Source organism: Manis javanica, chromosome 1 (assembly GCF_040802235.1).
Source record: "Manis javanica isolate MJ-LG chromosome 1, MJ_LKY, whole genome shotgun sequence".
Taxonomy (NCBI): Eukaryota; Metazoa; Chordata; class Mammalia; order Pholidota; family Manidae; genus Manis; species Manis javanica.
In genome coordinates, this window is record NC_133156.1 from 211,485,828 (window position 1) to 211,503,049 (window position 17,222).

General features: G+C 32.4%; 1 protein-coding gene across 7 annotated transcripts in view; it reads left to right on the forward strand.

Annotated features, from left to right (window-relative positions):
• The window catches only part of MAP4K3 (mitogen-activated protein kinase kinase kinase kinase 3), a 254,608-nt gene that overhangs the window by 199,058 nt on the left and 38,328 nt on the right, over positions 1-17,222 (forward strand). For 4 of the 7 annotated variants that reach the window (XR_005058777.2, XM_037009323.2, XM_037009327.2 and 1 more), the window contains 7 exons: positions 849-907; positions 2,179-2,241; positions 8,566-8,624; positions 10,151-10,183; positions 14,138-14,176; positions 14,395-14,448; positions 17,137-17,179. Coding sequence is in view for 6 of the 7 variants with exons in the window: in XM_037009323.2 (XP_036865218.1) it covers positions 849-907; positions 2,179-2,241; positions 8,566-8,624; positions 10,151-10,183; positions 14,138-14,176; positions 14,395-14,448; positions 17,137-17,179 (350 nt within the window). In the remaining variant the exon portion in view is untranslated. The remainder of the gene's footprint in view (positions 1-848; positions 908-2,178; positions 2,242-8,565; positions 8,625-10,150; positions 10,184-14,137; positions 14,177-14,394; positions 14,449-17,136; positions 17,180-17,222) is intronic. The other 3 variants (XM_037009324.2, XM_037009325.2, XM_037009326.2) reach the window with 3 other exon arrangements.

Consider the following 17,222-nt stretch of genomic DNA (forward strand, 5'->3'; position numbering starts at 1 on the left):
CATTTAGTATATTAGAAATAGCAAGGGAAAAGGTGAATGTAGTGCAGTTAATTTATTCCTGCTCTAGCTAATTTATACTTTAGCCACAGTAGTGTATTTATTGTTGTAAAACACGTCAACCCAAAATTTAGCGGCTTAAAACAAAACATTTATTATCTCACATATATTCTGAGGGTCAGGAATTCAGGACAGCCAAGCTAAATGGGTCTGGCTGAGGGTCTGTCATGAAGTTACAATCAGGATATCATCTGGGGTTGCAGCCATCTGAAGGCTTCACTAAGCTAAAGGTTACTCACATTTAGCCTGAGACTTTCAATTCTTTGTCATATAGTTTCTCCTTCTGGCTGCTCACAAGATGACTTCCTCCAGAGCAAGTGGTCCAATAGAGAGCCCAAGACAGAAGCTTTATCTTGGAAGTAGTGTGCCATCACTGTGCCATGCCATATTTGGTCACATAGACCAACTCTGGTGATGTGGGAAGGGTCTGTAAATATTTATGAACACCGAGACAAAAGGAATCATTAGAGACCATCTTGCAGGGTGGCTTCCAAAATACAGCCTCAGTTATTGTCTGCCCACCTAGATCCTGAGTTAAGGTTGCCTCTAGTTTATGCTAGGTCACAGTAAAGTAGCAAGTTATATCCTGACTGTAATATACACATAATTTTGCTAATCATCTTCTTTTCTACTATGGAAAATGCCTGGGATTAACAGATTAAGCTTTAACAATTTAGATTTTCTTGGGCTTTTTTAGGCTAACAGAGTATTTAAATCTTTGAATTATGGTCATTGTATGCTAGATGGTAAAATTAAATGTGTTTTGCATTGGCTTTACTTCTTTTTTTAAGTTGGCCAAGTGAAATTTGATCCACCTTTAAGGAAGGAGACAGAACCACATCATGAGCTTGTAAGTAGTGTAGTCTTGAAATGTTAACATTGAAAATGAACGTTTTAGTTAGTCTTTTTTATATACTGGTACTAAAAATGCTAGTTATTAATATTTTCAAAAACATTTGGGGAAATAAAAAGGTAAGTCTAAAATTTAGAATAAATAAATCTGTGTTGCTGAGATTGAATATTTCAAAATTATTTTATTATTTTAAAAGAAACTAGTTTTACCATTCTCTGGTTAAATGTTTTTCATTCTGACCCTTTAATTTTTTTTCATTTCTGTTTTTCAGTTTTTAAAGGGCTTTTTGTGTATGTCTGTATTAAGATAAATGCCATGGTTTTAAATTAGAATGTTGGACCAGTAAAGGCATATTTTCTCACTAAATTTATGGGCAGTCCTTTAAGAGAGTAAACCAGTTTTCTAAACATCAAATCCAAGTTAAAATCTGTTTGGAGTACTAAAACTCAGGAGAGAGTAGGGATGCATGGTAGGTCAGTTTGCCATTCATATAAGGGCTGCTGACTCTTTTCGTGAATCTTCTTTGTTAATATTTTATACACTCTTCTCTAGATACATATTAGATGAGGTCTTAGATACAAAGTGCTTTGCAAATATTTGAGATGTTAATGATACTATAGAGAAGTATAAAAAAATGAGATTTAAAAAACAATCAATCCTAATGAAATTACTTTACCAGAGCTCCAGGTTATGTTTCTTTTTTTTCTTTTCTGTTTAATAATGAGAAGAAGGTAACTGTTAATAAATACTAAGGATTGAAGTGGCAACTTTCTTCTTAAATTTAATGCTTACTTTAACCCACTTGACTAAAGACACACAAAGGGAGTCATTAGCCTTTAACTTACGAAGTTATTCTAATTCAGTATACCAGCAGAAAGGAAAGGAGTGTTGAAGAAAAATTCTTAAAATGATTATAACACTTAATCCTGACACTTATGTAGAAGATCGAGATTGAGAAGGAAAAGTAGTTGAGATGTTTATAAATACTAATTGTATTTTGTTAAGGCAGTTTCGATTTATTTTCTGTTTTCCTTTTTAAGTTGGCATTGCATGCATTTGAATTCTATACTAATGTAGTAACTGCATTATAGAGCAAAATTGTTCCAATATTGCTTTTTTGAGGCTCCTTAATATGATTTGACTTTGCATTTGCCTTAATAAAATTAGGTTAGCAGGACTTAACTTCACTTGTGAACGTTTCCCTTTGTGAATTTGTGGCTTTTAGTATAAGTGTAAATAACTTGGGTTTCTTGGTCTCTGCTAAACAGCCCGACAGTGATGGTTTTTTGGACAATTCAGAAGAAATATACTACACAGCAAGATCTAATCTGGTACTTCTCATCTTCTGATTTCTTTGTCAGCATTGTTTTAGTCTTAACTGTTTTTTTAAAATCAAACATTTTACCCCATTTTAATAAACCAATTTAAGCATTGTTTTATAAGTTCCTGCCATTTAGCCAGCTTCCATGTATTAAGGATTATAGCATTTTTTTCCATAACAAGTTATATGTATCTGATCAAATACAGTACTGTAATAAAAATATTTTTTTGAAAAACATTTCATTTTCTCAGATTTTTGGAAATTATGTTGCCCTATAAAAATGTCTGGTTTTAATAATGTGACTTACTTTAGTGAACTAAAAATTACTCATATATATATATATATATATATCCATTCATATATATTACCTATATAATATATATAAATTTTAAAAACTTATACTTAATTAACAGTAAGATCAGTCTCAGATAAAATTTTAAGTTTGTAGCAGTAGGTAGTACCCAGTATTCTCAAGCCAAAATTTGGATGATAAAGCCTCCCTGGAGTTATAAATATTAAGTTGTCTTACCATTAAATAAGAAGAGGGAAATTAGTCATGACAAATATTAGATAGTACTTTTAATAGTTGCTATGAAATAAATAGTTCTGTCTTTTTTTGGTAGCTGGTCAAGGCTCCAAGTTGCCTCTATATTTACACCTAGATTTCACTTTTCTGCCTTTTCATTGGAATTTTTCTTCTCTTCTTCCTTTCTGCCTTAATAACATACCTCTTTCAGTTTTGGTTGGTTTATTATGTAAATTTGTAAATCTGTGCCATATAACATTTGTAAAACATAGAGATTTTAGACATAATTTCTCTTTCAGAGAAGTTGGTGTCTTGATGGGCAGAAAATACTTGCACATAGAAACTCTTAGCCATGCTACAAAATACATAGTAGAGTGCCAGAATTTTGCCAGGTGGTTACTCTTACGAGGAGAGGCTAACATATAATAGGTACTATGGAAATCAGAGGAGAAAGAGCTTTTGGGTTAAATGTGGTTTATCTGTCTCCTTGAAAGGGATAAAACTGATTTCAGTATTGTATAGGAACCATTATAGATCCTTCAGGAAGAGAACAGACAGATTCCTCCTGTGTTTCATGGGAATTAACGTGAGAACAGTTGTTGGCACAGATCACAATACTGAGAGAGGGCAAATAAAGAGCTGAAATTATAAACTGATTTTTGTTGGAATTAGGAGATTATCTCAGAAGAGAAAGATTGAAGTCATCAAAGAGGAAATGGTAGATGAAATCATGAGATTGCATGTGTTCCCCAGTTAGGTCTGAAGAAAGAGTGCAGAAAACTGGTTACCACAGTGGATGATGCCTGTGTTTGTAGTCAAAAGGTAGAGCCAATGTTAGAGGTAAAGCAGCAGCCATTGAAAAGCAGTTGTGACAGTAGATGCACTGTCAAAAGAGGGATGTGGCAAGTGTCCCAGAGAGGCCAGAAAGTGGAGGACTGAGAATTAACCATCCAAGGGAGCAAGAGAGATGGAATGACTGCAGATACTATCGGTGATTCCTGGATTGAAATATCCTTCAGACTTAAATAAATGTAGGCTAGAATGACGGACAATTAGTGAAATTTGTTGTGAAAGTAAAGACTACAAGTCCAAAGTTTAAATTGACTTTTATTTGTTAATATTCTCCAGAAAAAAACAACAAAAGGAGAAACATAATAACACTTGAGAGTCACAGAGACTCCTTTCTGTGCCCTGTGGGACTAGCCTCGTTATCTGGACAAGGTCAGAAGCCCTGTCCCTGGGAACTATCTGCCCTGCCCCAACCCAACACCAAAGTCAGGAGTTCAGTGGCTGACGGGGTCCTCTGACAGAGGAGGCCTTAGGGACAATTAACTTGTGGATAATTCTGGCAGACGGGATGAGTTAATATTTGTCTAATCCTGCCATTTATAAAATCAACCTTAAAAAAATCACTGCTAATGATAATAAAAGCTAACATTTACCTTGAAGTTTACATTAGGCATTATTCTAAACACTTTAAATATTTAACTTATGATCCTTGTTTTACAAATGAGGGTACCTAGGATGCAAAGAAGCTGAAATTGGTTTTACTACCCAACTAAATAATAACAGTGCTGGAATTTGATCTAAGCAGCCTGGCTAGTTCAAACCTAAGCTATGATTCTATACTTCAACATTGTCAGTATTTTTTCCCCCCACTAATACTGGGTTCATGCTCATTCTGTCTCTATATAGGTATTCCATCACTTTTTTATTGTGGTAAATTATACATAACAAAATTTAAACATTGTAACCATTTTTAAGTGTACATTCCAGTGGCATTAAGTACATTCATACTGTTATACAACCATCACCATTACCAATTCCCAGAATATTTTCATCTTCCCAAACTGCGACTCCTTACCTATAAAAGGAACTCCTATTCCCCTTCCTGCCAGCCCTGACAATAACCATTCTATTTTCTGTATCTGAATTTTTCTCTAGGTACCTTATGTAAGTGGAATCACATAGTATTTGCCCTTTTGTAATGGGCTCACTTCACTCAGCATAAATGTCTTCAAGATTCACACATTTAACAGGTGTCAGAATTTCCTTTTTAAGGCTGAATAGTATTCCACTGAAAAAACCACTTTTTGTTTATCCATTCATCTATCAGTGGACACTTACGTTGCTTCTACCTTTTGAGTGTTGTGAACAAATGCTGCTGTGAACATAGATGTACAAAATATCTGTTGAGTTTCTGTTTTCAGTTCTTTTGGGCATTTAACTAGAAAGGGGATTAACATACTATACCTGAAAAAGTAAGAATAAAATATTTAAATTATAATTAAAAGCATATCAGATTGTTCTTTCAGTAAATATAACTAAAGTACTTTAAGATTATGTCTGATATAGGTCAAAATTGAATAAGGTCTATAAACTTAACTTTATTCTGGAAAAGAAATAGTGAATACCAACTTAGTTTACTTGGAATGTTAAAATATTACTTATTAAAAATATATGTTGTGTGGTCACAGTTTACCCAATGTATTATGAAGACAATTTCTAGGGAGGACCCATTTCCTACTTATGCCATTGTTGACTTCCAGGCTTGCTGTACAAAAATCATGTTGCTCATTTTGAGTCCCCATAAATCTCCTTTTATTAGTCAAACACCACTTGATCAGTTTGTATTCTGACCCTACTTGCTTTTCTAACTTTTCATGAAGTAAAAAATCTTTCTTGATTTATCCACGATTCAATCCCTTTTTACTTCTGTAAATTATCTACCACATTAGAAGGTATATTATAATGACCTTATTCATGCCATAATTTTCTCATTTTTTGATGAGAAAAAAAATTCTCTTCTGCTATTCTTTTCTTGCAGTTAAAAAATATTGTTAAAGTACATATTCTTTTGTGTTTTCATAGCCAACTGTATCAATTCTATTGACTTCTTGCTGTTTTCTAATTAGAGATAGACTTTGTCTCCCAAGAAGTTTTTTTAAAACTGAGTGTTTCTTGATCAGGTATTTTCCTTCTCCAGTCTTCTGTGTTAAGTCCTTTGTTGTTTTTCAGTTCTTTCTGGCACCATGTTTTCTTAGAGCCTGTACTGGAGGTTTAGAAGTATTCCCCCATTCATAAAACAAATCACTGAAGTTAGGACTTTCTGAACCAAAATATTCTTTAATTGAGCCAGGGTGACCACCTTAAATTTTTGTTTGAGTGTTCAGGTTGAATCTCCTAGTTTATTGCATGTTTTCGGTCCATGTTGTTACTTGGTTTTATAGTTAAATGTCATTCATTAATAAATTGTTACTTAATTTATGCTACTAATTTTTTTATGTCTATCCTAGCATGTTCAAATATATTCTTATTTAGCTTGGAAAGAGTGGCCATGTTTTACCATCATCTAGGGTTATTTTGAGTACTTTTCCTACATATTTTAGTAGTACTTTCCTATGACAGATTATCATCCACGTCCTTTTTGAAAAGCATTTTAGATCAGTCTTTCCTAGATTGTTCTAAAGACATGTAAATAACTACTACTTCCTTACCTTTTTATTTTGGCCCATTTTCTTCTCTTATTTAATGTCTGAATTCTTGCCTTATAATAGGTGCTTGATAAATAATAGTTGAATTAAATGAGATTAGATACTTATTAGAAGCACTTACTGTAATTCTTTTACTTGATGACATGCCTATAACATTGTTCCATGGCTGCTAAAATACAACTTGATTTATGGAGAAGAAATTAATAAAAAATGAGCCCCTTTCAATTTTAGTTTTCCTGGTAGAGCTTGGCACATGGCACATTTAATCATCAGACTTGGGTCTGTTTACAACTTCTCCCCAACTTGAATGTTGTTCTGCATATGAACCTATGCTTAGCTTTCTATTAAAGTATATTTGTTACTTTAAGCTCTTCTCTTACCTTCCAGTGTACACTGCTGATCTCAACTGATTTTTTTTTTTAATCATTACTGTCAACTTGGTGATTGTCAGATACCAGATGAGCTGGCTATTCATACAATACATCTGTGTTTATGTAACAGAAGCCATGGCCACTGCATGTATGCCTTTGGAAGCTGCCACTTGACTTAAAGGCTTAAAAAATTATACTAGCTAAAGAGGTTGTTGGTGGTAGAGGGCCCAGTTATCTTTAGCTGAAGAAAACAAATTTAGAAGTGATATTTCTCTTTATTGAATACCAAAGCTTAAAAGTTCCTGTATAAAGTCATGACCACTTAAATTGTACAGCATAAATAATTGTCTGGCAGTGTTATAACAGTGATTTCATCTTTTAAGATACATCATTATAAAGGAAAGAACAGGTGTCCCTTTTCATTAGAATTTCATGTGATACCAGTGTGACAGTTGACTAATCTTTTCTGTTTATGATGTATTATCTGTCACTGGTAAGAACATTAATTATTATGCATGGAAGGACACAGATATTGAAGAAGACAAAATTTGAGCCTTATCTAAACCAGGATCTTAATTTTTTTTCATCAGATTTCTTTTGATGGTCTTGGAGTACTTAAATGTTAAAGTGCCTGTCACTTTAATGTATTGCTTAGAATTCCCATATTCCCAGGTTTACTATTGTTGTGATCTAGAATTATCTTTGTCTATCTCAACCAGGCTGAAGTGTTAGTTATCTGTTACAAGAAAAGAAACAAATGGCACTTGAATAAGCTTTTATTTAGTGCCTAGTTAGTGTGTGCCAGGTACTATGCTAGACCTTGGGCTATTGACAAAGATGGATTTAACAATTTCCTTTTGTTTGAGGAGCTTAAAACCTGGCCACCATTTTTCATAAACTTGTAAATAAATTAATTAAAATGAAGTGTAAGTGCTAAAGGAGAACTATGTGTTAAGTGCTATGGAGACATGGAATAGGTTACAGCTATGTTCCTGGACAGTTTTGGAAGGCTACTCTAAGGAGGTAACTTTTTTTTAAGTCCTGATTGTGCATCTGGCAATCTCTTGTAGTTAGAAAGCACTTTAAGTACATTGTATTCTAAGGAAAATAAAATTTACTTAAAATGTTAAATATTTCCCCCTTTATTATTAATAGAATACTTTAAATACAGTGGCTTAAAAAGCAGAGAAAAGGAAATTTTACTTTGTACTTCCCATGGTTGTTGGAAAGCATATATTTATTTGCAAGGAGACATTTGAGTTGAACACATATATTGTTAGTCCCTTTAAATTTCAATTCTTAACTTTCTACAACCTGCAGCATTCAGTGGAAATGTTTAAATAATTGAGGAACTGCCCTGATAATATTCATCTGAAGTTTTGCTATTTGACTACTTACAACATTATTGAAAATTGTAAAATGCAACTTAGAATTTTGTGCATGTTCATCTACAAAATTTACCTTAAAAGAGCACTCTATTTTATTATCTCTAAAAAAAATTAATTACCTGAATGAAGCAGTTTGTGTGTGTATACATAATTGTAGCAGTTTTATATACAAACTCAAAGATTTTTGTTGCTCATTCTCTTCTGTAATCATTTTTGCTTCCTTATAGCTTGGAAATAAATACCTTGAGCATTTTTATTTCTAAAAAACTGATTTTTACAAATTTTAATTATAATATCAATAGCCATACATGAAACTTGCATATATTATTCAGACATGTTCCCTGAAAAATACCAAACTTAAATAATACGGAAATCAGGACTAGAAACTTCTGAAATCTTTTATTGTTGAAAGTCCTATCATGCATCCTTTTTAAGAACATATAGCAATACAGATTTATTTGCAATTTGGGGTTTCTCTTTTTAAAATAACATAAATTAGTGTTTATGCTATATGGCATAATACTACTTTGCTAAATATTTTATTTGTACAATTAGGATCTACAACTAGAATATGGACAAGGACACCAAGGTAGTTACTTTTTAGGAGCAAACAAGTAAGTAAATTTCTTCTAAAATTAAATTTAAATTCAAGAATAATTAAATTGTCTTAAAATAGTATATTTTAATATTTATAGTAATGAATTATATTAGTCTGGTAGATAAACTTTTTAATATGCTTTTTACTTTTTTCATTGCTATGTGCTAATCATTTGGTCATTAATTATCACAATGGGGACAATCACCTTAAATTTTTATATCATGCTACTTTGTAGACCTTCTTGCTAGAGAAAACAAAGTACATTCCAACTGAAGATAAGTATGTTTCAGCTATTTATTTATTTTGTTTGTAAAGTTGAGGTATTTATTCCTTATAAAACTTGACTTGGTACCTCTCCCAGGTGTGTTGGCATCCGAAAAGAGTTCGGAATGTTCACACTGTTTAGAAATCTTTAACTTTTTAGGTATTAAAAGATTTTTTTTTTAAGTGGATAGTAGTTAAAATGTATCTGAAGTCTTAAAAGTTATCAGTTAATACAAGAAATAAATCCAACAATTATTCAAAGCCTACCAACACTAGGCATTATCTAGGTGGTACAGCACAGTAATGAAAAGGCACTTTATGGTTAACAATTTAAGTTGTTCATAGTCCTGAGTTAGCAAGATATGAGGCCAGGACTCTGGCTTTTCATTTCTTGAGTTCATGGATGATATAATTATCATAACAGCTAATACATAAGAAAATACTATTTAAATTGCCAAAATCTCTCAGCAATGTAGATATTATTCTAATCATTAGGACAACTTATTCAAAATATAATTTCATACGTTAGAGAGTTGAGATATATACACACATACATCCATATTTTAAGTTAAAATGGTTGAGAAATGATGGCCAAAGACAAGTAGCTCAGATTTCAAGAAAATACCAAATTGTCTTCTCCTTATTTATAAACTTAATGTTTAGTTTAAATATACTATCTTTTCTCAACACAGAGAAAAGGCTTTACGTGACAATCTAGAGAAATATGTTATTTTTTACTTAGGCTGAACTTCAGTTAAGTACTATGAAGTGTTGGGGTTTTCTTTACCTTATTTATGTTTCCTAAAATGGAAAAAAAATCATAAAATTTCCCTGGTAGAAAAATGAAATTTTATCTAATAGTAACTGTTTGCTGTTTATAATTTGTCCTAATTTATTGATGGATAAGAGATGAAAATTTGTCCCATAATGGGTTAGCAAATCAAAACTGAAGTTTATTTTATTATTTGGTTTAAATTTAAGGTCACTGGTTTTAAGGACCTTGTTAGCAAATTTTGGTGTATTTTGAGAGACTGACTGATTTTGAAAAATATTTCATCTACCTCTTTTTGGTACATTTTAAATATATTTTTTAATTGTATACTTGCAGAAATACAAAGAAATATGACCAATCATACTAAATGCTTTCTGGTTTCCTTAGTTCCCATTGTCTGGTTTCTGATTGTTAGACATTTTCATAGTATGTAGTTACTTTGGCCAGGTAAAATGTTAATAATTTGCCCAACCTTCATTTTTTGATTAATTGAATCCCTGCTTAAGGAACTGTATTCTATATAACGAATCACTGGCAAGGTAGGTTGGCCAAAAGTTTGACCTTTGGCTGTGTTTCATGTACAGGTATATACATACATGTGACATGAGCATGGATGTAGCACTTCTCTTATTGTACCTGTACTGATATGTCTGCTTTTATTCTTGTGACTAGGTAGTGTTTTAAAACTCACAGGATTTCCTACTTTCTCCATAGGTGATCAGACAGACAGATTTCCATTTATGGGTTCCTACCTCTTCCAGACCACTCAGGAACTATCTTAGAGAGGTTTTTGGTTTTTAATAGAATGCTTATCTATTTTGACTAACTGAGTTTTATTTTGAATTCTGTTATTACGAGGGTTAACTTTTTCGATCATTTAAAACCAATAAAATACTATTTTTAAAAGAAAACTCTTAATTATTTCTGATTTTTTAAGTAGAGCAAAAATGCTAAAGGTAAATTCTCATCTAAATACTTAAATAATAGAGAAAACAATAAATCAAATTATATACTTCATGACACAATTGAGTGTAGTAAATAACAGATCTGGAATCAGAACTGTCTTGTCCTGTAAGCTAGGTGACTGAGAAATTTACCTCAATTCTCTCTAGTAAATGGGGATTATAATAGTACCTGCCTCATATGGTGCTAAGGGTAAAATGGAATAATCACTGTAAAGCACTTAGCACATTTAAGGTTTAGTAAATACTTATTAGTTTCCCCTATGTGTAGTATTTATATTCAGTAAATAATTGCTGGATGTAAGGACATGCAACTATGAGTGAATAAAACTGCTTTTTGGGTTTAAAGAAATAGGGAGGGGTATTGGGGGTTGATTTCAAATATAATCAGGGTAGTACTTGCAGATAGATTGTCTTGAGCCAGGTAGGCAATTTTTAAAGATTTTAGTAACTATCAGCACAAATTCCTTAGTTAATTCAATATGCAAAATATTTCTGAGGTTAGTTTTTGACTTCTCTCCATGTCAGTTTCTTCAGTTAAATCTGTGTTTGCATATTCCATTTTTAACCTTTTCATGCAAATTTCCTAATTATTTTAGATTGATTTAGTAATTCAGTATCTGAGGGCATCATTTTGTTTTATTCATTACTTTCTAAAAATTTTATAATACAAGAATCCAAGTAGACTAGTGACACTGTTTATTGTATAGCATCCAATCTGGGTGATTAAATCAGTATCACAATTTTTTTTTTCTCCAGTGCTCTCAAGATACAGTATTTACTATAAATGAACCTTTTAGCAAATTGAGCATGTTTCCTTTTATTTTTATAAAGCCTGAAAAGCAAATCATATATCCCACCTTTCATTAAGATTTCATGAATTCTGTAGCTTTATTAGTAAAATATCTTTACACATGGTAGGAGCTTTACAAGTAAATGAACAAAAAATACATGAGTCGCTAGCCATAGGCCAGCTGCTTTTCCATGTTCTCTTACTCAACCTGTCTTATTTTTAGAGAACCTAGTACACCCAGGAAGATTCTTTTTTAAAAAATGGAATGCCATAGGCATCCTATTAAATATAGTAACTGAAAATAAACTACATTTTAAATTCCCTTATTTTCAAATCCTAATATTCTCTGCTGGAAAAAGATATGCCTCAAAAAAATACTTCCATATGCTTAAGAAGAAGTTTTTTCATACCTTCTAAAATGATATAAAAGCCATTGTACAATCAGAGATACTGTGTTTATTTTGGTATAATAGTTTTAAAGCAGTACTTTTAAAGGTCAGGATCCATGTACAGTATTAAAAATCACTGAGGATGATATTGGACTATAACCACCAATATTTATAGTTTGGATATTTAAACTGAGAAGTTTTCAAAATATTTCAAGTAGTAATATGCTCATTACATGTTATCATATATGACAGTTTTTGTTTTTGTGTGTGTGTTAGAAAGATTCCTCATCATTAAGGACTAATACAAATGCCACCTCATTATGATACTTGCCTTGTAATGCCACTTGTTTCTTTTCATGAGACTTAGAAGCAGCAAATAATTGCAATAAGAGTCTTATGTTATATGTCAGTGTAATACAAAAAACCTTTTTTGAGACCCACTATAACCTTTTTTATGAAGAACAACTTTTCTTCTGAAACAAAATCATATTAGTAATACATTTGTATTTCTTTATATTTTTTGAAAATCTCCTTAATATCTGACAGCTGGATCTTATGTCTGCCATTAATCTATTAAGATATCATGAATCTTGTAGTCTCCAGAAAACTCCAGTTTCATTCTCAATGAAAGAATTAAAGTGAATAAGGTAAATGCTTGTGTTTTAAAATAGTTTTGAAGCTCTTGCAGAAGAAGCCCTGCAAGAGACTAAGTAAGGACACCCAGAATTACCAGACCGCACTTTGAGAATTGCTGATTTAAAGAAATGTTGCTCCCATTTTCTCATCAATCCCTTACTCCTTTCATAATAGAAGTGTTCAGGAGAACAGTTTTTAAAGTGATTACCTAAGTAAAATGTTAATATGACCACCTTAAAAGAAAAAAAGAAATGTTCCTACATTGATAATAAAATGCTCAAGTACCTCCTATGTTCCAAATTACTTTTCTAAGCATTTTACCTATATTAATTAATTGTATCTTCAGATAAACACTTTGACATAGGTACTATTGTAATTCCCATTTTCCAGACATGAAAACTGAAGCATAGAGAATCTAAGTAACTTGCCAAAGGTCATACATACACCTTAAGGCTCTTTGCTTCACAACCTGTCATCATTTTGCTCTACTGCCTGTAGGCAAAGCTCCTTCCTTCCTAGAGCTAGCCCTTGAAGTGCTTAATATATTTAACTGAAGTAACTCAAATTTTTTATCTGCAAAATAGGATTTGCAATTAGTTTATGTTTTTCCTGTGTCATTTACCACTCCACATTTAGAACTTTGTTGTTTTTTAATACTTAGATTGTTATTTAGCTGGCCTAATTAAAATATTTGTTGGCTTTAATCTATTAATTGCTTATACCAGCTAACTATACACTTCAGCTTCTTTGATTTTATATTTTGATAATTCTAAGGACAGTTTTTTCCAATATATACAGGAGGAAAAATAATTAGAAGGTACTACCTTAACATTTCTGAGGAGAATAAATTTTCTGCTGAAACACATTTAACTCAGTGATCTATCAGTAACCAAATTTCTCTTTATCCCATTAGCTTTGAGAAAGCCATTGAGTTTTTATACTTGAAGCATATTACATAGGAGGTGCGCTGCATGAAAACTTGCAGTGATGAGAAATGAGGGAACGTCAGGAATGCCATAGTTCTTTCTTACATTCCCGAATTCAAAGTTTTATAAATTGCTCCTATGATAAAATACTCACACCTGGTCTGATGCAGGCTTAGTATCCCAAAAGTGTAAATATGTTTGCCAGTACACCACTGGAGAACAGATACATCAGGTAAGTGAGTGTCTTCTGTGAAAGCAAAGTGCTGCTACATTCATGTATTCACATCACATGCATGCATGCTTTTGCAGAGAGAGCCAACATGTTGAGTTTCATTTTGTAGGATTGCCTGAGAGCATGGTGTTTTTTTTTAAGTATGTCACCTTCCTTATTTTAAGAAAAAGAAAATGTAATTTCTGGTGTCAGGTAAAGTAGTCCGGGTAAGATTTGAATCTGGGAAACCCTGGCTGTGACCTGCAATTTTTGTTTTGTCAATCCTATTGTGACATTTCATGGCGGGTTGTCCTGTTTGAATTGATATTTTTCAATAAATATTAGGATTTACTTTGCTTACTTAAAAACACACGTATAAAGACAGCAACAGAAAGTAGAGATACCTTATTAAATATAACTTGATGTTTTATGGTTTAGAAATGATTGTTGTAGAAAATTTTTAGTAAATAGTAAAAAAAGTAATTAAATTTATGTGTAAGGTTTAAAGTGATGAATATGTAGTTGGTATTCCTTTGCTTATTTATTCACATTGTTTTTTGTTTGTTTCTTCTTAAGGAGTCTTCTGAAGTCTGTTGAAGAAGAATTACATCAGCGGTAATTTTAATTTTTAATTAAGCTTAAAATACTTTATGTCACAAACAAGATATCTGTTTCTGTCATATAGCCTAAAATTGTTTTGTTTTAATTCTGAATCCTGTAAAAATGTAGAAATAAAATTCTGTCTTGCAGTAGCCCTTTCTGCATTTTCTAAAATTTCTTCTTGTTTTGATAAAGCTCATTAGGTAACAATGGAATTTAACTTTTGTTTCTAGAGGGCATGTGGCACATTTAGATGATGATGAAGGGGATGATGATGAAGCTAAACAGTAAGTTTTGTTTCTGTTTTTTGTGTCATTTGACCTGATTTTATAAATCTGAGACCTTAAGAATATTGGCAGGACCATCAGTAACTAATATCATTTGTAACAGTATCACAGATACTACCATGGTTTCTTTCCTTTTCTCTATTGTAGTTGTATTAGTTAACTTGGGTGTCTTTAACAAATAACTATAGACTGATGGTTTGAAAAGCAGTTCAAGCTCAAGCTGCTGGCCAATTTACTTCCTAGTGAAAGCTCTTCCAGGCTTACCGATGGTTGCTTTCTTGCTCAGTCCTCACATGGACTTTACTTACTACATGCTGTAGAGAAAGAAATCTTTTCTCCTACTACTTGTAGGGCCACCAATCCTATTCAACTAGGACCTCACTTTTTTTTTACCTTAACTACCTCCCAAAAGTAGTTTCCAAATACAATCATATTGGAGTTAGGACTTCAACATAAGAATTTTGAAAGGACACAATTCAATTCATAGCATTGTGTACCTGTGGAACTTGGGAAAATAAAACTCATGTACTTATATGCAAAATACAGTCATTCCATCCCAACAGCCTGAAGGTCTTAACTCATACAGCATCAATCTAAAGTCCAAAACCCTTAAATATAATCGAAATAAATCTGAGTTAGATCTGATATTCTCTGGATCACCTTCAGGATCATATTTCCCTCTTCCTGAATAGTGTATGTTCAGATAGGTCTGTCATCCTGTCCTGTCAAATCCAAGGAGTCCAGCACCCTTCCTTCATTTTGTCCCATCTCCATCCACTTCAGTTCAAATTGCCAATGTTTCTGTTGTTAGAATCCCATAAATTCTTTTTTGAGTTATAGTCCAGCCACACCCTTCATGTTCTCTTCAGAATGTGCTTTCTCATGCCATTCATTTCTGAGCTAATGATAGGATGAGAATTTTTCAGATTTCAAGTTCTGGTTCCTTTTTGCTTAACAAATCCTTCAGTTTTTCTCTTTCTCATTTTGCTGTAAGCAGTCACTGCAGTACTTTGCTTGGAAATCTCTACAGCTAAATATCCAGTTTCATCACTCACAAGTTTTACCTTCCACAAAACACAAGAACACAATTCATCTGCTTTATTACAAGGATCACCTCCAGTTTCCAATAACATGTTCATCATTCCATCAAAGAACTCATTAAAATGAACTCACTAAATGCCTTTAATATCCATATTTCTGGTAGAATAATGGATTCTGTTCATTATTAATTATGTATTTTTCTAAGGAGCTTTCTTACCAGCTGTCCTCTTTCTGACCTCTCACCAGAAGAATCACTCTACACTTCTGTATTTCCAGATACACCTCAAAACCCATTACCCAGTTCCAAAACTGCTTCTTTATTTTCAGTATTTGTTACAGCAGTATCCCACTTCTTAATACCAAAATCCATCTTAGCTTTGGCTGCCATTGCAAAATACCATAGACTGTGTGGCTTGACAAAATTTGTCACAGTTCTGGAGGCTAGGATGCACAAGGTGAGGCACCCACTGAGTCAGTTCTTGGTAAGGGTCCTTTTCCTGACTTGCAGACAGCTGCCTTCTTACTATGTCTGTACATGGCCTTTTCTCACATGGCACCAGAGAAAGAGAGATTTCTTCCTCTTCTGATAAGGTCACCAAACTTATTGGATCGGGACCCCACACTGTTGACCTCATTTAACCTTAATTGCCTCCTGACAGCCCTGTGTCCAATTACAGTCACATTGAGGGTTAGGGCTTCGACATACGAATTTTGGGTGGACACAGTTCAGACAATAGCACTAATTAATAACAAAGAACTTTAAAAAAAACCAATAAACAAAGACAGTAAACATTGTGTAGTTTAATATCATAAATTAGTAATTGGTAGCTGCTATAATCTTAATTACAACTTCAAAGGTTTGTATGATTGATTAAATTTCATCTGATATGTTTCAAATAAATACTTTGCATAGAAATGTATTTTTTAAGGGAAATAATTGTAAACATTGATGTTTTATCTTCTTAGATTTTTTTTACTTTTTTTTTTTTTTTTAAGAATGATGTAGTTTAATGATAAAGAGACAAGAACACCTGACAAGCAATTGAGGGCTTAGGTTTCCTTTCTACCTCACAACACTGACATGGGATCAGGTCACTTAATTTCTTTGGGCCTCAGTTTCTTCATTAGAGAGTTTATGCCTGATCATCTTTTAGTTTTTGTACTTCTAAAACTCCAGTCCTGAATTGCAGTGAATCTTAGCTTCAAATAGATTTTGCCTATAATTTCACTGAACATATATATAGCTTTTGGTCAGCTTCATCAGAGATATCTCTTATCTAACAGTAGTAAAAATGAAGCTTACTTACATTGTGATGTATTTTTATACCATTATCATTTTGCTTTTTTCCCCTAAACCAATTGTTACTTATGTTTCTATATTAGTTAGTTTTCAATTGATGTAAACTAGAATTGTAGTTATATTTTCCTGTTTTAACTTGAAGAAAATGTATTTACTCAGTTACTTCTGACTAATACTTCATACGGCATAATCTAACATTTCACAAATATTTTGGGAAATACTTATAATCTTAATAAAGGAACTTGTTTACGCAAGTTTTTCTTCTGTATCTTTAAAAAATTATATTATAGTAATGACTCATTTGCAAAATGAAGCATTCTAACTCTAAAAGTTTTATGTTTTTATAGTTCAACCATGAAAGCAAAAGTTCCACCTCCTTTGCCACCAAAGGTAGGCAGGTTTGTCTTTCAATTTGAGCTATGTGTGTGTGGTT